Genomic DNA, 26,682 nt, shown 5'->3' with positions numbered 1-26,682 from the left:
TATGGGTTGTATCAAAGATCTCAAGCGCAGAAAATTGAAACTTCGCCGAAAGTCATCTGATTTTCGTTGTAGTTTTCAGACATGTATACCTTTGTGCGAGAAGAATAAAGTTGGTGTAAAAAGTCTGGAATGTGTTCTGAACTTTTGACCATCACGCTGAATGCAAGATGGCATTTAGGACAAACATGGAAACTTGTTACGTGAGAGGAAAGGAATTCGAACAAAACTCTGAACTCAGCAATTCTTTTTTAAAACGAAATTTATTACGAAAACTAAAACTTATCACTAAGTCAAAGGGATAAAGTACAAACTGTAAAAGTTAAAAGGCTACTTATCTCAGCTGGGACGGCAAAGCTCCAAAGTTGAGTCAGACACTGAGACAAAGCGAACAGTCCTTTGGCTTTCTTGCAGGTTTGAATCCACAATATAAATCCAGCGTGGCAGTGAAGGTGTTGAAAAGTATTGCTATTAATACTGCTGGAGTTTCCAAAGTCTTGAAGTAACACACAAGTTACACGATCCCAGATGTCTGAAAAACTGTGCGCTCCCCTATTTATACTTCTATTGATACGCTAATTACTGCTATTAAAATATCTCCACTTACAGAACTATTTGAATTTCTCGAAGATTTCAAGCATGATAAATGGAATTCAAGGTCGTGAAGGACAATGACCTTGAAAATGTTCTAGAGTAATTAATCCCAGGTCATGAGTGGGAAAATGACCTACATAACAACGACATGGCAGTGAATACCGTTGAAGGGGATCGGAATTCTCACTTCTGGCTTAGCAGTAGATTATGCATTATGCATGTGACACAGAATATAAAATAAAGGTATAAATTGCCAAACCATATGTTAACATTGGTTCTGTGCTCTTAGTGTGTCCAGGATGAAAGGTTAATGTTTGAAATGTTTGATCTAAAAAACAACAACAATTAAATATGCAAATTATTGAAGCAATATTCAACAGTAGAGATATGCAGATAGCCGGTTTCAATGATTTATGTAAATTTGTCAGAAAAATTGTTGATTTCCATCATAGGTATCCCTGCAGAGTTGACATGATGTGGTGTCATGTCTGCTTATATGTACAGAAGTTTAATACAGTATGACTGTGTTACAACTAAATCTGTATGGATTATCCTTACACAATGCAATGTAACGGGCTTCTCCAGTTGATCTTGACCTATATAGCTGGTAAATTTACCATCACAATTAAAGTAAATTACTCTATTCCCATCATAATCACAAACATATATGCCATCTTGTTTGTGATCAAAACACAACCCCAATGGTCCCTTTAAGAGTCCCTTGCCAATGTCTCTTATACTTTGCATCTGGTGATTCAAAACATGAACACATTTCTGTCAATGCCATTATCTGATACAAAAATACCTTCCTTATTTACAATCAAAGCCCAGGGCAGACTGACTTGTCCTTTTTCAGTACTTGCAATATGCTTACCAGACGGCTTATATTTTCTCACATATCCATTCTTGTCACCAATGAATACAAAACCATCAGGACTCAAGCAGATACCCCTTCCTTTAATACTTTCTTTCTGTCCAAAACAGTTTAAAATCTTGCTTTGTTCAGAACACACCACAACTTGGCCATTATTGTAATCACTTATAAAGTATTTGTCATTATCTTCATCGACCGTGACATCCATGGATCAAATGACTTGGGAATGCATGGAATTGTAAGATGAGGTCACAGCAGAGTTTGATTGGATCAAAAACCTGAACTCTGTGATTCCCTACATCACATATAACCCATTGACCGTTGTTCTTGATGTATATTCCATCAGCCCCATCAAATTGTGCCGGCATCGATCCTTTTCCACATACCAACCGGACACTTCCTTGCCGGAAATCCTTGAAAATTAAAAAAATAAAGTCAAATTGCATCCCACAATTTCCACTAAGTTATACATATTCAGATCTCAGTTATTTTGACTGAATGCACACTTCTTTTGAGTCTGTCGCCAGTGAGGAAAAATTCCATGTGGTTTCATGTGCTATTTTAGCGAATGTGAAAATGAACTTCTGATGTACCGATCGATACATCTAAAAGTTGATCTGGCGATAGAAGTAAACAAATCGTGTCCTCTGTAGTTGAGGCATTGTAACTTAGTTTCATTTCATTGTTGAGAAAAGGCCTTGTAGTTTTGTGTGGTAATTGTAGCACCATTAAGATCAACTGTTAAAGTTTTTCACCAATGTGTTGAAGCAATACGCGAAAGTTCCCATGGTTCTTACTTGTCATAAGAGACTGTGGGTTTTGTGAGTTCATCCAGTTATAAGGTGAGTCATAAAAACTGCAAAGTTTTGTGTCTGCCTTGTTGATGTTTTTCCAAGCTTTAGACGACAGTGAACATTGTAGTCTAGAGAACCGTTGACGTATACTTTTCTTGTAATATATTTTAAAAGGTTCCCTGACACTGGTAACTCTCACGCTCTCTCGCCATGGGGTTCTGTTATCAAATTCAAATTCAATGAATTTGAAGTGATAAAAATAGAATTAATGTAATTGATAAAAACAAAAAAACTTTCAAGGGTCCTTAATGGGGATAAACAAGGCCGTTGGCAAAAAGTCTGCATTTCGAGCCATGTATTAGTTGTAAAGTAGGCGTCGTTCATGGACCATCGTTTTTCTCGAGGGTCTATGCGTGAGCTATTTCTTCGTAGCTATGCTTACCTTCAGTGATGCGTCCAAGCTCACCCTTCAACTTGTACAGTGTCAATACTTCATTGTTTTTGCGCAATTCCACTTTCTTCTGACGGCTGTACTTACTGATGTCTCCCTTTAGCTGGATGAATTCAGATTTTGTGTTATTCTCCCTTTGGCTGATAAAAGTTGTTTCAGTTATGGAATTCCTGACAAAAACGTCCTTTCTGCTCTGACAAGCCCCAAGCCTTGCTTCTTTGACGAGGACATCCACAGTTACTTTAGTACGTGTTTTGTGAAACTTGATCTGTAGTGATGCAATTCTTGACACGTAAATCATCTCGACTGAACAATGTGAGTGTGGGTGGATGTTTTGTATTTGCATCCGTGACAGAAGCAGATTTAGAGTGTCCACTGTACCGTTTTGTGTGATATGGTAACGAGGAACATCTCTATGTTCAGCTATTGCACCAACACTGTGACGACGAAAAGGCACCACCACAGAAGCCGCTGAAATTAAAAGTGGTTGTCAATAAGCGGTGAAAACTTTTGCGGTTCAGGCATGTTCTATATTAACATGGTTGTAACTAATTTTGATAATTGTATAGGGAAATTATTTTGATTTAATCTGCAAATGTAAGCTCATCTCCTTTTCAAGCTATACGCTTGTTCTTATGAGTAGTTTGCAATATTGCAACATTCAGCTATAGAGCACCTAACACTTTGGAGAAATTTGGAAAACATGATGGTCCCATTCTCCCAAATTAGTTCCAATCGCGTTAATAAGAGTAGCATAGTCACCAAAATTCAAAGCCGTGTCATCAATTCATTGTTACGTTTTCCAGCAACACGTGGGCAATTTATTTTCTAGCGGAGTAGCAGTGTAAGTTCACTTTAACGACACAAATGTTTCTCTCAACCAATGAATATAACCGAGATGACATTGAGTTTCGTCCAATGGTTCGTTTCTATTGATACTGCAGAGTTGTTTTTGGGTGGATTAAATGCTCAAAATGTACAGTCACCTGTCATTAAGGTTATCTCTCTCTTACACAACAAATACTCCTGTACTGGAATGTAGATATCAAGAGTTAGGTAGTGAGCTTGAATCTTGCTGAGTAGTACTGGTGTTAAGATTGTAGAGTGAATGGCTTTGTCCAATCGCTCATTGATGTATTCACTCCATATGGCCTCCAGTGCTTCTAGTGATCCACATTTCACCACGTATCGCAGACAACCCTTTTCTACTTTCTCGATACCAATGTCATCATGGATATCACTCATCAATTGACTTATATGCTCTGGTCGATGTTGGTTCTCTCGATAAAACGCGTCCTCTACGTCAGACATAGACGCACCATTCATAGCATTTCCACACGAAGGACAGATCTGCAGACTGAGTGTAGCTACAATAAAAGGAAATTGTTAAATTGCATTATACGTCCTACTACTGCAATTCTGTAAACGATATTTTACAAAGACTCATGGATGTGACATTCATAGCATTTCCACACGAAGGACTGATCTGCAGACCGAGTGTAGCTGAAACGCAAAGAAAGTTGTTGAAATCACTATTTACCTTACTGCGGTAATTCTGTCACGCTATTTAAGAATATTACAATGTATACTGATATAACAAGTAAGAAGGACATAGACAAACAGATGCAGATTTGTTATCATATGCAATCCTTACGTTTGTGCTATGGAGTGCAACTGTAGGGGTTACACGACGTCTATGTAAATACACATTTTAAATTTCAAACTTTTGGTAAAAAGCAGTCGTATTACAGTGTAGGTTACTCACCGACATCGCGTATTTGATATGCTACATTGATGTTCCTTGATGCTCGAGTAGCCAATAAATCAATGCCAACTACAAATAAAGGACATCGTAAAATAACAAATATAACGTTACTCACGCGTGTTTTAGTGCTGACGAAGGGTTGAACCCAAATCGTCGATGATTTTTATCCTCTGCATTTACAGGTGTTTATCTACGCTGGTCGGTCAGTATTTTATTATATCAATTTTCACTTGCTGCAGCTTTATCCCTCTCTTGAGGATATTTTAATCACAACATTACAAATATTACAAGTTTAGCGAAACTCTGATTTGTAACTCTTTGTGACTTGCCAATGCAGATAAACGCCGTAGGTAATGCATGTTGCGACTTGAATTCAGATCTCATTTATCACAATCACATGATGGCCTCATATTGTATAATATAATTAACTTCACACAAAATAAGCGCTGTGTGTTTTCCAAAAGTATTCAATGCGGACCAGACGTCAATGTTTCTGTCAATGGACACCCATTCGCATAAAAATCATTCGTCAGGCATAATGAATTATTTGACAATCTTACCGTCTGACAGACAAGAATCTTTGTGGCCAGCTACAGTCGATTCTTGCAGTGGCTGCACATGTAAAGTGACTTCTTTAACCAAGGCTTCATTCATTTCGTCGATCTTCTTCGCGACTTTTTCTTTCAAGATTGACCTGACTTGCGATGCTGCCTTCATGTACACAGTGTAGTTTTTGAGGATATGTACTATCCTTTCGCGTAATTGTTGTGGTCCTCGACGCATGTCAATGACCATCCTGTCTCGATACGTTGGAAAGTATTTCCGAATAAATATATCGCATTCTGACATGGCAGGAACAATTACTGGTTTTCCGCAAGCCATGGCGGCGATGGTTAGACTGAACAAATCAACTGACCGATGTGGCATGATAAAAATGTGTGCATAACGTAGTTCCTGGACGTAATTCGTTGACTTCAGTCGTTTAACGTACACATTCAAGTTTGAGTGTGGATCTAAGCGTGATCTGATGAACCTATCGCTCGATTTTTCTGTGCATAGAATTGTCCATTTCGGGGGATCTTCCTCAACGCCTTCGTACGAACTCGCCATTAGGTTCATTGCCTTTTGAAGAATATCACTGTGAGAAAGTTCGTCAATGACGGTCTTTTCAAACATGGACAGTATTTCAAAGTGTCGAATTTCGTCTGGTAATAGATCTTTTGTTGGCAAGGGTAAGCCAAAATATATTTCACATGGCATTGGCAATAATTGGTAATGTTTTAATTTTGGATCCTGATACCTGAACTTGAAATGATCAAACACCAAAGGCCCAATGGATAGAATAATATCCGCTGACAGGTTTTCATTGTCAAGTAGTGTACACCGATTGTTGAATGTTTCTTCATCATAATCTAAAGTTTCTTTGGTAATGGAACTCGGGCACCAAACATTAATTACGCCAAATCTAGCATTGTGAAATATTGTTTTCTTTATATGATAAGCAACTGAAGACGTTACTAATCCGAAACCAAAGACGAACTTTAGATTTTGTAGCTTTTCTAAATGAGGGTAGAACGCCCTATGCCCCTCAAGCCAGACGGACGTTGGCTTTGTAGTTTTGTAGTGGCGTTCTAATTTTGGCAAAACAAGATGTACTCCAAGACGCGCTGCTTCTCTTTCAGTGTATCCAGCAGCTTCCAGAACGGTACAATATATTACTAATCCTATCGATTTCAGCAGATTTATGAGTAAATATAAGGCGGCTGGAATACCACCAAGAATAGGAACTCCCCATCTTTCGACTACAATCAGCGCAGCAGGCGGCGATGTGTGTCTTTCCTCCAATTTCTGTAATGAGAAAAATATGTTGCTCCAGTATAAATAAATCCGTAACTCCTGCGTACAGTGCATTGCAACTATCATCAAGAGACTTTTGACATTCACTTCTCCATTAGTCCATTTGCATTTCAGAAGAATGACATGTAATATTATGAAATACCGTAGGCTGCGAGTGGAAATGAATTAAATTTTTTGCCATATGACATATTTGAGATAAACTCGAATTGCTGCCACTTAGTGAAACCCGTTTTTTCACCACTGTGATATTGGGACCCTTCAATTATTATGATGTGGTGGAGCGCAGGAGTTGCGGGAGGGTCATATTTTACAAACTTGCCCTCGAGTGAGGGTCAAATTTAAAAAAAAAAACTTATCCTGGGGGAGAGTCACATTTTACATTGCTAAGTAATGATGAATAACAAATCTGAATGACTTGTGTAAGGGACTGGACAGAAATTACCAGAAATTACAGGGGATAAACCGATGTTTTGTTAGCTGTGAGTGGACATAGTCCTCGTGAGCAGTTTTGAAGGGTCAGGAAATTTCACACGTGCCTTTCCGCCATTTTTTCCGCAACTATTTGAAGCCAAGATGTTGCTAATGTAGCGCTTCGACCGAAAATGTCGAAACACAAAACATAAAAGTTACCATTTACCACCACAAAATAGCTCTATACTTTTGCATATGTTTGGTAATTCATGTTAATGTACTTTGCCTGAAGTGAGGGGTACGTACGTGTACAAGAAATTTGAATTTGGAATTCATCTAAAATGTTGATTCACTATACATTGTAGTCTATGAGAAAACCCAGAACAATTTTTTTTCAAATATGAAACTAGCAATATTTGCTTATCTTATGACATTTTACAATTGATATAAATGTATTTGACTTGAATAGGATGGTTACAAGTTCATATGTGTACAACAAATTTGATTTTGGAATTCCACCGAAAATGTGGATCCACTATACACGGTAGTCGATGAGAATATATATATATTTTTTTCCAACGTAATTCTTGCAAAATCTTTGCATTTATAGTTGTTGAATAATTGATATAGATGTACTTGATAAGAAAGGCTGATGAAAAGTTTATATGTGTACAAGAAATTTGAATTTTGTATTTCACTGATAATGTCGATCAGCTATACATGGGTGGCTATGAGGAAACTATGAATATTTTTTTCCCTAATATAAAACTGGCAATATCTGTGGATTTTTAGTTGTTGAATAATTGACATAAATGTATTTGATTAAAATAGGGTGGTTACAAGTGCATATGTGAACAAGAAATTTTATTAATTTTTGAATTTCATCAATTGCAGGCACCGTTGACTTGAAGGCACCGTCGACCAGTGGTTAGGGTAACGAACTCACTATCAGAAGATGTTGAGTTCGAGACACGGTTCAAGACCTAACGGGTCTTGAACCGTGTCTCGAACTCAACATCTCACCAGAGAAATGGACTCACTGTCGGAGGACGGTGAGTTCGACACTCTAGCACTGTGTTGTGCCCTTGAGCAGTGCTCCACTGGGGTTAGTGGGTTTCTACGTACCTCATGTTAACGCCCGTTTGTTGATAAACTAAAAAAATAAATAATGGTCGATCCACTAGTAAAAATAGCAATTTCCGTGCATTTAAAGACGTTTGGTAATTTATGTAAATGTGTTTGATTGGAATAAGTGTACAACAAATTTGATTTTTGAATTTCATCGAAAATGTTGAATCACTGTGCATAGCAGTCAATGAGAAACATATCTACTTTTTTACATTACTAATCAGCACTGTTGTATATGAAACTTGATTTCCAGTCTGAACTAGAATTCATTTGTCTACAATAACAATGGTCAATACCGGTGTATGGGATTTGTTGACAAGCAGTCTCAGATTTCTTGTCATACGAACATGCTGTAGGGAGTTTGACAGGAAACGGCACCTGATGCACAAAACAAGAAAACTAAAACTTCCATGTGTGCATTCAAGTATTTATTTATTTTTGGCCGATGACCTCCAACGTAGTCAATACGTTTTCCTAAGGGGAACACCATTTGATTTCGTTGGAGGAGTAATGTATCATTTTAAAAGGTCACATTTGGTATATGTATAATATGGTAAGTCGGTGGCGGCTGTATGTCTGAGTGTATATCTGTCTGTCTGTATCTTCCTCATCACTGACTATTACGACTCATCTACTACTGCTATCTTGACTTCCACAAAATGTATTTTCAACCGTCTTCCGGTCAACTATCGACGTTTCCTGCACGAATTTTAACTTTTGACCTCCAACGTAGTCAATACGTTTCATGCGAGAGGGCCAAGTCGCATAAACCGTCGACGGCTCACGGGAATACGGTTGAAAGTACATGTCCTTATAGTTGAGGCAGTTAGCAGTAGAGAATGAGTCGTTATGCTGCGTTTACAAATAACGATTAGGGGGAGCTTGCGGAATCGCGATTAAAATCTTATTTTTTTAAAAAAACTCCCCTCAATATCCTAAATATTTCCAAATCCCCCCTCTGCATCATCAATTTTTTTTCAAGTCCCCCCTCAACTATCACAAGCCCATATATCAGTAAAGAATGTGCGCGCAGAGAAAATAAACATGTACCGCGCCGTTCCGTTCGCAGATGTTCAAGACTACCTGTTTGTAACGTCATATTCCAAAGGCAAGTTCTCAAATTCATTCATTTTAAATGCATCAGTGAACTTTTTGGATTTATCGGTCTAAGTCAACTTGAATTAATCCAACTGTGGCCAGGTCAATTGCTCCCGCTGAAGAACACACAAAATGACAATCATGAGAGAGTAGGCAAATCGTGAATTCTGGCTAATCGTCATATTGTAAAAACTGAGCACAGTGACCTACCAAAAATTTGTTTCAAAAGTACAAGACATATATAAATATAAATTTTACTATAACCCAAACGGGATTCGAACCCCCACACACTCACGGCAACATCAATGACTATACTGGAAGGTGAAAATATTCCATCAAATAAATTTTAAATCTCTGAAATTTTGGGTGGAATAACGGCAAATTTGGTTAGAAAATAATATAATTTAGTCACATACATTATTTACTATTCAAAGTTTTACTTTTGTATTTTTTATAAATCAAAAATCCCTGATAACTATACACTTAATTAGTCCCCTGGTCTTCTATGTGTTGCTCTCTGGCCTGATCTTGTGTACAAGTATGTTTCACTGTCATGAGTGTTATTTGATTCAAACTCTTCTTCAACTACCATGTACATCAGAGTCAGAGCTACACTGTATCTCTATCACTGCTCAGGTATGCAGTGACAGTGACATTGCTGTAGCAGATAGGTAGGTACCTGTTAGTGACACTACCCGTAGGGAGTAGCTTTATTAACTTTGATAGTTTTGACAACGTTTTTATTCAATTTATACAACTGTGTTTTGTTCTACTCCTTACAGCATGTTGAACTGTCTAGTTTTCAGCTTGCTAACACTGCCTGTGTATGTGTACCATGCATTTGTATCATTCACTGACAACTGACTGTCAGTCTGGACTCTAATTATCACCTGATAATATTGTATATACAGGCATTGTCGACAAACTGACTATTGTGTGTTTGAGCATGCTGTAGGGAAACAGCAAGAAACTGTAGTTGAAATATTGAACAGAAATATTGCAAAAATCATCAACACCTGCAGCTGCTGCCTGTTACCAGGTTAGTTTGTGGTTTTTTTAAGGCAAATCATACATGTTTAGATTTTTTCATAATAAAAGTCATGAAATGTGACAAAATGATTCTACATTTTGTTTAAGTATTACAAACATTACAACAATTGAATGACGTAAAAATGGTCTTCATTTTTAATTTAATTACCTACAAAAACTTGGAATTGGAAAATATAAAACGTAAAAGGGAACCGACAAATTTTCAAGTCCCCCTACAGGCAGAGCAAAATATTCATTTCTCCCTCGACTCTTTTCTACAGTTGGCCAATCCTTCAAAAAATTTTTTTCAATATTAGTCTGCTGTATTGATTTGAAATAGGTTTGCAAATCCCTGAAAGTAGAATTGCCCAATTCATGTTTATTTTTTCTTAGCATGTATCCCTAATAAGTATGCGGCCATATGATAATTGGGGAAAGGGGACTTGAAAAATTTAGATAATGTAGACGCGGTATATATATATATATATTATATATATATATATATATATATATATATATATATATATATATATATATATATATATATATATATATATATACTTTAAAAGCATAAGCCATTAAAAGAATGAGCCATTCAAGAAGAGAATCAAGTCCATTTCCATAATCACTCATAAGTAAGCATTAGGAATACGCCCCAGTCACAACATATAGAAAATTCAGTAAAGTCTCAATCGGAGTCAAACTGAGAACGTATTTATGGCACCCAGTCACCTATGGAAGACATCACAGTAAAATAATTCGGATAAATTTTCAACCTGAAAAACTAAAAGAAAAGATAACACTTTTAATCAATATAAAAACTTGCCTTTGATTTTGATTTTGAACGACTAGTTTCAACGTCGCTATCACTACTATCACTGTCATGCTGCCTCTTCCTCTTAGCATTTTGATCAGCGGGAGTATGTCCACTTCCACTCGGTATATTTTCTGCCATTTTGATGCCGCTGCCCTGTCGTATTCAAATTGAGCACGCTGAAATGTACAAAATATTTGTTTAACAGGATGAGAAGTGAAGATAGTATTCCCATCTGCCGGACAATTAGTTTCTGTGAAAATGATCAACTGTTTATGAGAAAATTTGCCGAAATAAATCACGTTGGAAAATCATATGCCATTTTAAATCACCTTTTTGAGGTCATATCTACAAATCTGTAAAGGTATCTCAACCTGTCGAACAAATATTCAGCAAAATCGCTTAAACGAAAATGGGAATACCGAAACAAAATACCTCAAAATACATCATTTGTATGTGCTCCGCGGCTGTGAAACAGGCTGCCGCTTAAACTCCGATGTGTTGATAATTTTAATGGTGTTATGTCTCATATAAAGGGGTGATGCACCCAACATAGCGTGTTTGCTCAATTTCTTTTTTGCAAACGTTCATTTAATTTCAATAAATTTGTTAACCGAAGATTAAAATATTGGTTGGGTACACCTTTAAGCTTGTGAAGCAGTCGCAAGTTGCATGATAAAGAAGTGTTAATTTCTCCAAATGAATGCAATTACCCAATTTCGTGGCTTTTCTTTTAATTTAAGATTTTCAAAGAATTTAACTTCACTGTTGGTTGCACATTATTTTTTAAAATGCTACATGACAAAACGATTATTTTTTTCGCAACAAAGTTCTTGCATTTTGAATAAGAGGTATTTTAACTTTGCTAATCATGTTTTTAATCGCTTTTGAGTGTCAGTCTTTTAAGCCATGCCACTGTAGAATGAGGATGGATCATGTAAAATAAAAGTCGTTGTTTCTTCATATACTCAAGTTTATGACTTAATTCAATTTTATCATTACTACCAAAATTGAGGTTTTTATCCGAAAATATACATCCCTTCATCCTTCGAGTAAACTATTGCTACCATACTTATCTTAGGTTCTCTGCTTTTTGGAAATATATAGTAATAGTATGAGGGGGTTTTCTCGTTATCTTAGGTGAAAAATATTCCTTTGAAAAAAAACTGTGTTTGCAACGTGCAGCTCAACCTTAAAAACGTACCTTTTTGAAAAGAGTTACTAGTGTGCTTTTGGGGGGCTCAAGTCCTCTGGAGCATTGGCCCCTATCGTTTTTACTACGGTTCAACTTTCTTCCCCTTCTTATCTGCCAAAGCCCCAGACGGTTTGGGCCCCTATTGGTTTGACTGGCTTCAACTTTCTTCTTCCTGGCTGTCATCTTTGATGGAAGTATTATATTCTACCTAATTTGCATAACATTTGATCAATTAACACCTAGAGCTACAGCATAATCTGCTGAGGTTCTTTGGCGGTGCAGTATATTGTTATAGCAGAAGAATGGTTTCAGTATGGCTCATACTTACAGACCCCTATATACAGGGACATTGGTCAATAGCCAGCATAGAGAACTGCCATCTACCGGTATGACTGTAGTGTCTTTGCCGTCTTTCTGTCACAGTAGGTGGACACTCATACAGGCAGTTTGACAAAAGTCTTGAAACGTTAATGACCTATGAGACAACTGAATTCTGTGACGACGATTCATTATTGCAATAGTTTGATACAGCTTAATACCGTTCAGTGTCAGGAGTTCTCTGTATGAACAACATGTATAGGTGTCACCAAATTTGACAGTCTCCCTGGATGCATTACTTTTATGGGGCTTGAACTCACTATATCTACAATACTTATTCCCATTCAAGTTGCCTAACAATCGGTCCTCTTAACCCTTAAAAATAGATGTTCCAATAAGTGGCTTGAAAAAATTTCTATTCGCCAAGAGTAGTCCATTTCATTTCAGTAGTCCATTTCAACGACCGGTTTTCAATTTTGGTGATCAACAGTAAAAGTTTTGTGGTCCAAACTTTGGGTATTTTAATCTTTTGCGAATACACAGACAAATCAGGCATTAAATGTGCAGTGTAAATTACATAAGCAAACCAAATAAACTGATGAGAATGAAACTAACAACAGCATCTCTAGATTTCTAATCTTTAACATCGGTAAAAAACAGAAAGCTTTCGTTTATTTTCCATTGTGTATGGGACTGGTCAGTTTCTTCGGCCTGGGGGGCGGTGGATTCATGGGGGGTCACCCTATTTTTGACTTTGGTGATAGGGGGGTCACAATGTTTTTGAAATGCCCAATGGGGGGGGGGGGGTCAGTGTGTTTTTGAATTTCGATACAGGCTCATCATTGCCTAAAATGCATTGTGTCAGCCACAAATTTCAAAATTCAGTTGCATTTATCGGCGCGCCCTTCGGACGCGTAACTTTAATAACCAGACATATTTTTCAGCACGCACAACTTTAACATATCAGGCATACATATGTCAGAGATATCTGTATCTTTAATATTTTTCAGCGTGCTCTTCGAGCGCATTACTTTAATATATCAGACATTTTTCAGCACGCCCTTCCTGTGCATGACTTTAACCCTTTCACCACCATGGTTTGGCCCACACCCATTGTTATTAATGGTGATTGTTGACCTGTTTACAGGCAATCGGGGGTCAACAGGTTCATATACAAGACATATATATCAGAGATATCAGTATGTTTCATATTTTTCTCCGCGCCCTTTGGGCGCCACACTTTAATAAATCAGATATATATGCCAGAGATATCTTGATGTTTGCTAAGTGCAAGTGTACCGTTATGAAATCTGCATTGAATATGAAAAGCATGACAAATTCCTGATAAAAAAATACTTTTCTGTTCTATCTATGAGAACTCAGTGTGAGAAAGCAACATGCACAAATATTTCACAATATATATTTGATAGAGTGACTTATTTTAGAGATAGCAAAATGACAATATATCTTTTGTTCTCATTGATGCAACTGTTTTCCTTTGTTTCTCAGGTTTTCTGTAGAATGATGCTTTTTTATGGCACAAATTAACAGTTAAAAAGGCATTTTTTGTCATTATAAGCTGTGCTTTTATGGTTTCAGTGTTACAAGAAAAGGTCATCTCAGACTATGCACACATCAGATTTGGCTAAAATGCCTCTCTATGGCTCTTCAGGAGATTTAATTGGATGGCTGGCAAGTCTTAACACGCATCAAAGTTTTGATTAACTGCTTTTTCTCCTTTATATTAATGGTTGAAATCCATTTCTGTACAACAGTTCAGGACATCTGGTTAAGCATAGAAAGTGTGAAATACATTAACAGCTCATTCAAAATGTACTGTATTCAAACTTTAAGATTGACACTTTGAAATTCCTATATTACAACTGACATTACAACAATTAAAATACAGAATGACTGTTAAAATATAAATGTATGTAAAATATATATATTATATATATATATATATATATATATATATATATATATATATATATATATATATATATATATATATATATATATATATATAATGTCACCCTGTTTTCGAAATTTGGAATAGTGGGGTCACCCTGTTTTCAAAATTTGGAATGGGGGGATCAGCCACTTTTTGACGTTGGCAAAAAATAGTCCACCCCCACCCCACCCCCCTGGCCGAAGAAACTGACCCGTCCCTAAGAAATATATGTAACATTAAAAGTGAATACTTATTGCTTTCAGATACAAATGTACAGCTATATTTTTGACATTTATTGAAAGCAAAATATATAGGAAGTAAACATTGTCCAAGTAGGTTGAGAGTTTTGATCGAAAGCAGAAAACAACGAGTCATTTGTAAAGTGATCACTGATACACGTAAATCGAACCTTGGCAAATTTATATTGTGCCAGTGGGATAGGTAGTCAAAATTGTTGTTTATTCTTTGTGTAATTGAGTGACCTGTTATCATCCTTAATTGCTTATCTTATCAATCCTGTGCTGTGATTTACTTAATCAATTAAGGACATAGCAGCTTTGTGTATGTTGATGTAACACAATGATTCGAACTAAGACAAATATACTGGAGTCTGTATTCACAGTAAGGCCATCTTGCCATTCGGGATTCTATTCCTTATCAGTGTTTGGGTCTCCTCCATGAAATATTTGCTAAAGTTTGTCCACTAAATAAAAAATAGCCTCAGATTTGTTTCTTTGATCAAATTTAACTACAAATTGATACCAAATATTACTATATTACTGTCACAGTTTTCAAAACTCTGTTACAAGGTATCCAGGGTTCATATAGTTCATTTGAGATCGGAGACTAAAACATTACATCCGAAATTACAAAATTACCCCAAAGTTTGAACAAAGGAAATGGCAAAGATGTCAGTAGTTTTTGAGAAGACTTTCTTTTAACAAAACTGGCAAATTTTCTCAAAATACAATTTTAATTATATCTTAACTATTTACTGTACAACTATATTACTAAACTATATTTTTAGAGGTTACTTATATGAACCCGTTTTTCAACATGTTAAAATGAATCATACTTTCACTATAACCGGAACTACTTACAGCTACACATACGCGTGACCTTCGCTGTTATGTTCATACAAACAAAACAGCTGAGTGTATAAGACGCGTGACACCTGAAGCAGCATTGTAATGATGGTCAAAATTTTGTTGTTTTCAATCAGTTCATAAGCATTGCACTTAGGTACAAATACAGTTGTACGGCATTAGAGGGTTATTGATTATCATTCTGTATCTTTTGCCAATGTTTGCACATGGTTTGGTCCCGTGAAGCTGTTTGCAGTTTAAATTATTATTATTATATTATTATTATTATTATTATTATTATTATTATTATTACAAGTTTAGGGGCTATAAGTATTATATAGAAATCTAATAACAGTTCATTGAAGCTGTGGGAATTCTGAAAAAGAGGTGTTGTTTATTTTAATTTTGTCAATAGGGGTGACTTCTAATTGTCGTACGTATATTCTCTCCGCCCAGTTAGGTGTTCCTTTTGGCATCACTACCCTTATGAATATTCATATACTTGCAAAAACTGACAGTTGCTGTGTCTGGCAGCGCCTGCTTACAGCTGTTGAGCTGCACAGCGTAGCCTTTGAATGCAGGCCCATCGTGGCAGTCGTTAGTCTCGCATGCCAGACCTCGAAACCTGCGTGCGGCGCGAGCGGCGAAGCCGCGAGCAGCGAGTAACCGCAGGTTACGAGGTCTGGCTAGAACCGACGTGCTATATATACTGTCCAATAGAATGCTTCGAAAATCGGCTGGATGAAAGAGTACATCTATTGTTTATTCATGAATGTAGGTGGAGCGTCTAAAAATAGCCTTTTGAATTTGACTGAATGATTGTGTCATTCATCCAGAAATGTTTCATTCGAAGTAAACTGCCTTACGTTGACCTCAGACAGTAGCACGGCTTCATGAAATCACGGTTACGCTATCCCCAGTAACCATGATGAAAACAATCTGCAAAAATGATCTATGCCGTTGAAGAAGTGGTGATGGACAGCCTGAAACTGAAGCAGGAGGTAGCCATGACAGATTATCTGGAAGGAGACGATGTTTCCGTGAATTTGCCGACAAGATATGGCCAATCTCTAATTTTAAGATTGCTCCGGCCTTGCTTCAATGCTTGCGATTGCATTTTGTTGATCGTCGACATCCTCTATGGAGTTTGCTTTTTCATTTTGCTCCGTTCAAACGAAGCTCAGACTTTGGGCCCCATTCAACTGCCGATGAGCTGGTGGTAAATGGCCTCACAAATAAATTCTCGCCGTAGATTTTTGCTTGAGTGTTTTTTTTTCGGCGCAGATATGTGAAACGTGGTGGACAAGTACAGTGAAAATGCGTTATGGCCGTCTGTATGCGGTGGTCCAAAGTTATACTTATTAGCATAGGAAAGACAGCCCACTTTTGACGTCATCACATTCCTGAGCAGTTGGTTCTTGCCAGACCTCGTAACCTGCGGTTACTCGCTGCTCGCGGCTTCGCCGCTCGCGTCGCATGCAGGTTCGAGGTCTGGCATGCGAGACTAGGCAGTCGTGGGCATGTAGAAAACAAGGCACAGCCACTGTGGAGAGTCTATGCCAGTGTAATTGGCCTTGTAAATGTACCTTCTGCGTGGCATTTGTAGTTGTGGCGAAAACCCTAAACCCTCTCCCTATGCTGACATTGTTGGTTTTATTTTGTTTATGTGCATTAACTGTAAGCAATCAAGGACTTTTTGGGATGGAAATAGAGCAAAGGCATGAATTTCCACGAGATCTGTGCTACAAATATAACTTTACGCATGCGCACTCTTTTGCCAGTGTAATCTGCCAATATGAGCATGCGCAATTGAGTGAACGTGCGCATGAATGTGTAGTCTGCACACTACGTCTCGTGTCATTCAGCTTTGCATGTTGACAGAAATTGGAATTACTGCAGAAAATACTTTTCAGGACATCACATGTGAGTCTCTAGGGTAACAAGTAGGACGTTTAGGAAATCCTTTCGGAAAGTTCACGCCGCCTGTGGCCATTTTATGGAGTATAGTTATACGTACCTGGAGCGTATACAGTATTTCTACTGTACAGTGTACATATTGCCGGATAATATGCGATGGAATTTTGCGTTTCACGTCGTTCAATCATTCAGATGGAAATGCTGCCCTTCTCCAAACTTTGAAAAAACAGGGTGACAGATTTGGAATGCTAACAATTGTATATCAAGAATGACGTAATTTAATGAGAAGACATTTGTATTCGAGCACGGCTACAGTTTTTGATTCGAGAACTCTCATCATGATGGACTGTGGTTGTATTCAACATTCGAGAGGGCAAGGGTGAGTCGAACTTTTTCCTATGTCCATGTAGCACTTGTGCAAAAATAAGCGAATCCACAGGCCTTTGGCGAATCAATAAATGCGTTTTTCACCAAGCTGAAAGGTTGAAAGATCCGTCCGTCACTTTGGGACGAGCTAGATAAATGCAGGCAAACCCAGCTGGGCAAATAATGTGACTTTGTTCTGGAAATTACGAAGACGACGTGCGGTGGAACTTTGCAACAAAGTTTCAATATCTATACTGACGTACTTGAATGACTGGCACAGGAAGCAATGGCCAATAAAAACGCATTCTCGTTGCATTTTGATAATGTATCAATCACAATGACACAGAAATTATGCCTCCTCCCGGCAGAAGGGCCATGGCCAATTTTTAGCCCTGCTACAGTATGTCTCAGTGCTGAAAAGGCCATGTTGTTGTCAGGTTGTCACGGCGACTTTTAAAATTTACATACAACTCTGAGAGTGAAACGGGTTATAGGTCACAGAACTTTTGAGTCCCACTGTCGTCCATTATACCTGTTTCCTTGGGTATTAAAGGTGTGCAAGTATACACATCAAAAGACTAGAAAATTCACTTCATGGGCAGAATCTCGTAAAGTAGCCTTTTCTTGTCTGGTTAACGAAAAAAGATACCCCTGATCTAAAATATGCATGGTTTTAAATAAAAAGCTGTGGTTACTGAAATGGTTACTATGGTAACACTAAACAAAAATGAACATGGAGTTCATACTGTTATAAATACACTTAGGAGAGCATTTGCATAGTAACTGGGATTACTTTTAATGGACTTTGGACAAAAATTGAAATTTTAAAACGCAAATAGGGTACTATGGAAAAACAGGGCAGTAAAAATGGATATCATATTTTGTCTTTCTAACCCGAAACAACCCTTTGGTATAATATTTCTGTTGATTACTGGATTTTTACACTGGATATTTGGTCTTTCTAACCCAAAATATCCCTTTGATATAACACATTCTGTTGATTCCTGGATTTTAGGTGGAATCTTTGAAAAACTGGTAATTTTAACTCCTGAATGGTTGCCATGGAAACATCTCACATTAAAATGAGTGTAATTCTTTTGGTGTTCTAACCAGAAAAACTCCTATTATCAATTTTACATCAATCAATAGTTCTTTAATAGGAATTAGGGAAAAAGTAACGTTTTCAATCCAATAATAGTTACCATGGCAACTCAAAACATTAAAATAAGTCTGGTTTTTGTGTTCTCTGACCCCAACTCCCCCCGCTAGATAATTTTCATATCAATCAAAGTAACTTTTCATTGGATATTAGAAAAACTGAAAATTTAACCCCTAAAATGGTTACCATGGAAACATGGGCCAGTGAAATCGATATCATATTTGGCCTTTTCGACCCAAAATACCTTATGGTGAAATTTTCACGGAAATTGAACCTATTATTATTCGCGTTATTATTTCTATATAATACTTATATTAATTATTATTAGTAGTATTATTGAAACGATTTTTTTTTCATAAATTAAACTCATCCGAGGGGAGTCATCCTCAAAATAACGCCTGCATGCCCCTAAACAAACGTACCAGGCCTTGTGGTTAACGTTATGTAAAAATCACTAGCTTGAACCAAGTATCCGGTATCTCCTCCAACGTTGCGACACCAATACTGTGTTGAGGTCACCAATGATGCCTTACTTGATCTATGGTTTGCCACTTCAGTGTGTCCCCGCTGAGCTGTTGCACCTAATAATCACTTGATTTAAGACTGTTTCAGTCTTTGGTCGTGGTAACTGGCATGTAACGTTCTAATCCGATAAGTAATGGGAGTTTAGACTGGTGTGAGCAGTGTAAAATATATACACTCGTTCTGTGTAATTTTATTTCTCCGCTAGGTGACTGGGTACCGTACGTTGTGAGTTCGAACCTGATTGAAACCACCGTATTTATTTAGATATTAAAAACTGTGATTTTTATGCCGTTCATACACAGGCCATTGAAACGTCTCTGAAACGGTTCTGGGCCAATACTGACACAGAAAGTTATGTATGGACACTCCGAAGTGGTTCTGAAACGTTTCAGATTTGAGACGGTTTAGTCGGCCCGACCAGAGCCGTTGTAGGGATTAACTCTATCCGCAAATCGCTGTGTGGACAGACTGAGCCGCTTCAGAAGCGTTTCAAACGCCCTCACGCGACAGGTATTTGTAACATAAAACAAACAACAACCAATATACAATATTCACTTTCGCCATGGCTGCCGAACACAGTACTACATCTCGCGGTATACTGGTCCGACGAAGAGATAAGCTTGATACCAAAAACCCTATCAATTCGACCAGAAAAAATTCATTACGATTTGAAAAACGTCGAATTAATAGGAAATTAAAACTGCCGAAATAATTTAGTGGTCGAATTTAATTTGAACGACGAGGATGAAATTTAAGCGAGACATTTTGCCATGTTGAGACTGCTTCAAAGCATGGACTGTGAAATTTTGTGAGGTCGACAAATTTCGTAACAAAAAAACCTCAAACGCACGTTGGTGTCACATCAAAATCAAAGTGGCCGCGATTACAAACGGAACAATCTGTGAGACTGCCACCGGCCGCTCGACGGACGGACACGTAAGTTGACATCGTGTGCCAGCCCTTGGAAATATATTGTAACTCCTTGACAGGCAGATGAGATAGTCTTATAGCGTTTGATGCATTGAAAGTTTGTAAAAATAATAAAAAATGACATCACCGATCATAAGAAACGTGGTGTTGAAGATAATAGTTTTTAAAAGAAGACTATGACGACCATATTTCTGTAAGTATTATCTAACTTTAGAAAACCAACATCTGAAGATTTACTTCCACCAACACTTTTGGATTTGTTCCACTCTTTATTATAAGATTAGTCGAATTTCTGGAAAGTAGGTGTACATTTTCGATGTCTGTGTATCGTCTACACCGAAGTCATATCCGAAAGAGTATAATCAGTTCGCGACCGCGTAAACCTCTCTCTCCCTCTCTCTCTCCGGCATTTCAATGTTTTATATTGTCGACCTTTATATATCAGTCTGAATTTCAGGTCACTGCTCATTGCAAGTAGTTGATGTCAATTTTTCCGTATCGGGCATGGTCTCTATCGTCACTCTAATTGTTAGTGTTTTCCTGTTATATTCCATATCAAACTCAAAACACAACGTGAACAACGCTGATAATATATTGCATATTTCGTATCGAAAACCGGTAAAGTTCGTAACTGGTGACATGTCACGCCCTGGAGAAAGTTCATCACCATCGATCGAATGTCCGTGGCGCTTTTGCTTCCAAATAGACATATTGAAATGCACAGGGAACTTCGCGGTATGGCAATTATATGAACTTTACCTTGAAGAAAGTCTGTGACTTTAAACTGGCCGTACAACCAACAATAAACATGGCGGAGCAATGATACCGATTTCAGAGACTTCGATTTTTTTTTCATTGCGACCTCGACCGCTGGTGAGAGCGAGTCGTGTATTTTTTTACCACTGGCTATTTGGCTTTGAATTTTCAATTGCCATCTTGCGCTAAGTTAAAGCTAAAAACAAGACGGGCGTTCTCTGTAAATCAATAAGCCTTTTGAATATGAAAAAATCGGACATCTGAACCTCAACACGCAGCTTGAAAGTTGTTCTCCGAATCAGGACAGGGACATCGGCCCGGGACATCGGTGAGGCCGGATTTCACGTAGTAGCTATGGAAACCGACGGCTCTGTCTATGGTTCGTTGTAAGAAACCATGCGATGTACGCTCCCTTGGGCCGTGGAATTTCGCCGTATCGCCTCTACAGACTACACCGTCTATTACCTAACCATGCTATTAAACAATCACACGATAGTTCAGTAACATATATCTTCATTAATCTACCGATCATCCACCGCCGAACACTTCGAAAACAATGGTCGCGGCCACGGATTCAAGGACGTTCACAAGAAGAAATTATCAATAAGTGGCGCGCAGAATTATTTTTACTGGTTTTGAGAACTTCTAAAATAACTTGTAATCTGTATATCTTCACACATCGAACCGATATTGTATACCTATCACCGTCGAGAACCGATATTGTATACCTATCACCGTCGAAGTTTTGTCTTTCACTGTAGAGTTCTTTTTATCCAAAACACATATTCAGAAGAGTCCCACAGAGCAGTCAAATGAAAGGATAATTGCTTCAAGCGAATGAAATTGCACTAAAGAATGAAAATCAACAGCACACCATGGACGTGATTTAAAACAATAGAGCTTGTGAATAGGACTATTTGAGTAAAAAGTGCCGTTTTTTCTCGCAATTTTAGCAACTGTAACGACCCTTTATTCTTTATACCTTTCCATAATTGAATTAAACTAGGTTTAGGGCTTATACACACAGTGTACACTGATGTACAGAACTTTAAAAAGTATTCTGCTGGTAACGAACAGGGGTTTACACTCTTATGGGCGCAGTAAAACAATGGTCACGTCCATAGATTCAAGGACGTTCACGGGAGACACGATGGCAAATAGTGCAGTGTCGTAAAATTGCTTAGACTAGTTTTAAGAACAGTACAATATCTGGTCATCGGTGTACCGCTACCTGTGAATCGAAACGACAAGTGTAGACCTATAGCTTCGAAATTTTATGGGAGAGACACCACGACTGAGACCGACAGTAGCATGACAAACTATTCCCAATTGTTCGTCGTGTTTAATACAGACATCTCTGTAGGTGATTCTGGTTTCTCTTGAATCAAAAGTCCGACATTGACAAAATTGACATAAAATAAGTCCGAAAAGTTATGTTTCATCTCCTTTGATATCCCCTATTAGCTACATGTAAACAGTCCGGAAAGACTGACATCGATGTCTCTCGGGCCCCCATTTCTTCACCGTTTTGCAAAACATCTCATCAGCCGGACGCATGGGCAATATCTTTGTACGTTGGTCAAAACTAATGACAGTATAGGTCAGGATGTAACATCGGTCAAAGTAATATTGAATATGGAAGACGAAAATGCTTTCATTGATTGACAAAAATGAGAAGGAACGAGTCAGTAAATATCGAACCATAAAGGGGAGATCGAGACTGCCATCCCCCATGATTAATCAACTGGGAACAAAATATATATTTCGATCAAACAGACTTACACAACCAGAGACAGCATTTTATTCAGCTGTAAAATAAGTCACCGCCTTTCCTATAATAACACCCCGTTTGCGTTTCGATCTACTCTGCTCTGTCTCCAATCGGTATGGCCGTCCGGGTTTCGCCTGCCGTACTGACTGATACATGGTTATTTCTTCACATATTTTTTCATCGTTTGGCATAAAATACAGCATCTCTTTGGTGCACAAGGCAAATCAACGTTTAGAAGGAAAGTCACAGGAGGTTAGGATATTATATACCGTAGGTGAAATTAGAATGGAATGTTGAAGATGAAAAGACTTTTATCAGTCGACAAAAATTGCCTTAAACCGAGAATTGAGATTGTCTATATGATTTATTAATTGGGAACAAAATATTCGATTGAGTCATTAAGTTTGTGTTTGATTCGTTTTAAAATGTGTTCCTACATTCTTATCGATTGTTTGTGTTAATAAAAATGTTGTTTCGCCTCGGATATTTGTAGGGAAGTTTGGATTAGTGTGGACGGTAATGTTTTGTATGTGTGAGGAAAGCTTATGGCGAGGCGAAACAAACATTTTTATTAACACAAACAATCGGATAAGAATGTAGGAACACAATTTAGAAACGAATAAAACACAAACTCGACACAAAAACCTTTTGGATAGTTCGGTGGGGAGCCTCTTTCACATTCTTTACAGCCAGTACGACGTCGTTCGTTTCAGCCATCTTGTTATGCAGTATGCTTGGCCATACACACCTTTTGAACTCGAGAGGGCGCATTAAGACGTCTTAAATATCAAAACAATGGCTTAATTTTGTGAGTATGGACACGAGCGGACCCAAACTATTAATCCCCTGTGTTACAAATCACAAATAAAGTCGCTGAAACGTTTCAATTTTTGCCTGTATGAACGAAGTATATGGCTGCAGCTACGCGAGACCTTCTTACGAACGCATAAGCTGACACTCACAGCAAAGACATAAGCTTTTTTACATCTGACCTATTTACAGCAGTCACGCATGCTTGACACTAAAAAGCCTTAAGCTGGCACTACAAGGCCCATAAAAGCCTGTAAAACGGCCACTCCAAAAAGGGCCGTGCCCATACTCAGGAGCGTAAATAACTTTTTGACCTATGGAGCAAAGGCCTATTTGTGCCGGCAAAAAGCCCTGACTATGTTGACAGTATCTTTGCACACCCAGACACTGGACGCACTCTGGAGCTTCTAAACCGAGACAATGACCGTAATTACCATACTTTGGTACCACAATATAACGATTTAGCCCTCTCTTTGGGGAAAAATAGCAAACTCAAACATGAAAAGCAAGTTAAAGCAAATCACAAAATGAAACATTTACAGGATTGATGTATAGAGTCACATGGCAACGTCAATACACAGAACAATTAGTAGCGAATTGCTGTGTGCCCGCCACTATACCGGATCACGACTAGAAAAAAGTTGTTGTTCCTTTTTATTCATTCGTCACCATAATAAGGACAAACTAACGCTATTTTCCTACCGTTATTAACTAGACAAGCTAAAATGTACATCTACTTTGCATGCATATACTGTTTCTAATCAGTGGCATAAGGAACTTTACATTAGCAAAGTTATGAACGTATGTTTTTGTAAAATTGATCAACCGACATCAATAGAAACTGTGTACATAATTATACATGTAATAAATATATTGCATGTCCCAAAACTGCAATGACAATTACGTAATTGATTTCATTGATAAACAATTTTGTTATTTTATTTATGGTAACTATGCTTAAAACAGTTATGGTTGTTTTTATTACAAATCCGGTTGATCTGTTAATACATTTATGGATGATATTACTTTTATTGTTACATTTGTTTACAATTGTGATTTCCACTACATTTATGGACATTATTATATTCACCAAGGCCACGCAGTGTACATTTTGGGGAAGTGAGAAGGGGGCATGCCTCACCTGATGTAGAAACTTTTAAAAATGAGCGATTTAAATTATATCATTTGGTAGCATTTTGGTTAATTTACAGATATGCAGGCCATGAATATTGTTAACTTTTCTGCAACACATAAAAAGGGTCATTTTGTGCCACACTTCGCACAATACAACTATGCTGTAGTTATTTGAGAAGGTCTAAAGTGGTGTCCTCTCCCGTTGAAGAAACTCGAGAAAAGTTTGCTACTGAAATGTTGTGATCTTTGATAACAGTAAAAGATATCAGATTACGTATGTTCAAATACACTTTGTTCACTGATGTTTCTTATACTGTTTTACATCACCGATGAAAGGAAATATTCTGTGATGTTCACTTTTTATATCTGCATAAATCACTGCATTGTTGACACAAAAATGGTGCACATGTCATAGTCACTTAGTTTTAATTTATAATACTCTCAATCAATGGTGTCATCAGAACATTAATTAGTGCAGGCATGAAAAGATGGACTTAAACCTTTCAGGTACAAGGATTTTGCCCAAAAGCCTTTGATTTTGGCAACATGGTGATTGACAGACATTAACATAAATTGTACAATTTTGATGATATCTTGTCAACACGAAGACTATTTTTTTTATTTTTTTATTTTTATCATGTAGATGAAAGGCATACTTCGGACTTTTGGGTTGTGATTCATCCAGAATCGCCGCACGAAAAGTAGTGGCCGTCCAACAAATGATTGCACAAATTGTACAAGCCTTATCCCAACGACTTGCATGAAAAATAGTGATCCTACTCCTAACTGTACGAGCTCCTCCCTCCCATTATTATTTAATATTCGAATCGAATAAAGTTTCGAATAAGAAGTCATTCGTTGCGTCGTGGACTGTCGAAGTTTTATTGTAGCAGTAACTGTTCTAACGTAATGCTGACACTACCTTCAACATAGAATACTGAACGCCAACAGCCATTCTTGTATAGTCGCATAACTTTGCAAGACAGTAAATTTTACAAGTCTGTCCACCATTTTCCGGTGCTCTTATCATAAACGATTATTGACTTTTCGATACTGATGAAGACAAAATAGGAAAAAGGTGTAGTTGTTCCAACGGAGGTTTGATTTTCCCCGTCTCTAATTCCCTGTGGGTGCTTACATTTCTACCGTTTAACGAGAGATCAAGCTCAAGTAATATGATGAACAGATGAACAATAATATAAAACTTGACTCAGTCAGTCCGAGAATATAACGCCTAAATTAAGAGATATAGTCAAAGTAAAGAAAAACCTTGTGTTCTAAATGTATTGCTTACATTTTTAAAATTACACTGTCTACTGAAGACAAGAGATAGGGTAGGATTTACTTCCTTATTTACGAATAGTCGTTCAGTTGTCCGTGGATATAACATGCAAACTGTGTGAAGTATCCCTTGCTGAACATGAACAATTTGGTCTTACCTGTTTGGTGACGGCTGCAGGCTAATGATTTAATTTCACTGTGACGTTTCCGGATACCGTGTTTTCAATCTGGTTCAATTTGGTTAACCGGACAGATCGAAGAGTGCCGTTGGAGTATCGAGTGAGGACCAAAATTATTTGCGTTCCTTTTACTAGCGGAACGCCAGCATATGACGTTAAGCATAGAAGAATTCATTGTGGTAATAAAAGACCTTTAGGGCCTTCTCGTTCTGATTTACTGCTAAATATGTAGGACGCAGGCCCGTCATTGTATCACTCATCCACCTCAAATTTGAGTAGCTGTTTCAAACACACAACTCGATAACACCTTATAGTCCTAAAAATGAAAACGATACCTTATGACTTCTTGCACTACTTATGTCATCTTGAATTTTGTTTTGGGGTCAGGTTTGGGAACGACTTTAATCGGTCAGCAGGGGGATAGGGTGATAGGGTTAGGGGTTAGCGGATTGCCTAGGTCACCGTGGTCGTGCACAGTTTAAACTTGGAA

At 37.7% G+C, this 26,682-nt stretch overlaps 1 protein-coding gene across 1 annotated transcript; it reads right to left on the bottom strand.

Moving 5' to 3' along the window:
* Positions 1–250: 250 nt before the first annotated feature.
* LOC139129419 (uncharacterized) lies at positions 251–26,316 on the bottom strand. The gene is made up of 7 exons (XM_070695056.1): positions 26,172–26,316; positions 10,825–10,991; positions 5,036–6,323; positions 4,476–4,544; positions 3,697–4,077; positions 2,702–3,181; positions 251–1,878 (listed from the first exon to the last, which is right to left on the bottom strand). The coding sequence occupies exons 2-7, from the start codon at positions 10,951–10,953 to the stop codon at positions 1,817–1,819; spliced, it is 2,409 nt and encodes an 802-aa protein (XP_070551157.1). The 5' UTR covers positions 10,954–10,991; positions 26,172–26,316; the 3' UTR covers positions 251–1,816.
* Between the last annotated feature and the right edge of the window lie 366 nt (positions 26,317–26,682).

The sequence above is a fragment of the Ptychodera flava genome, chromosome 3, assembly GCF_041260155.1.
Source record: "Ptychodera flava strain L36383 chromosome 3, AS_Pfla_20210202, whole genome shotgun sequence".
Taxonomy (NCBI): Eukaryota; Metazoa; Hemichordata; class Enteropneusta; family Ptychoderidae; genus Ptychodera; species Ptychodera flava.
Note: the sequence above shows the minus strand (reverse complement) of the source record. Positions and strands in the feature narration are given on the sequence as shown.

Bases quoted from the DNA above. Each gene is read 5' to 3' on its own strand.
- LOC139129419 (XM_070695056.1), bottom strand. From the start codon at position 10,953: ATGGCAGAAAATATACCGAGTGGAAGTGGACATACTCCCGCTGATCAA. The intron at 4,545-5,035 runs GTAAGATTGTCA...CTTTATTTGTAG, and splicing joins AGATTCTTGTCTGTCAGACG to TTGGCATTGATTTATTGGCT. The intron at 1,879-2,701 runs GTAAGCATAGCT...TTAATTTTCAAG, and splicing joins GCTTGGACGCATCACTGAAG to GATTTCCGGCAAGGAAGTGT.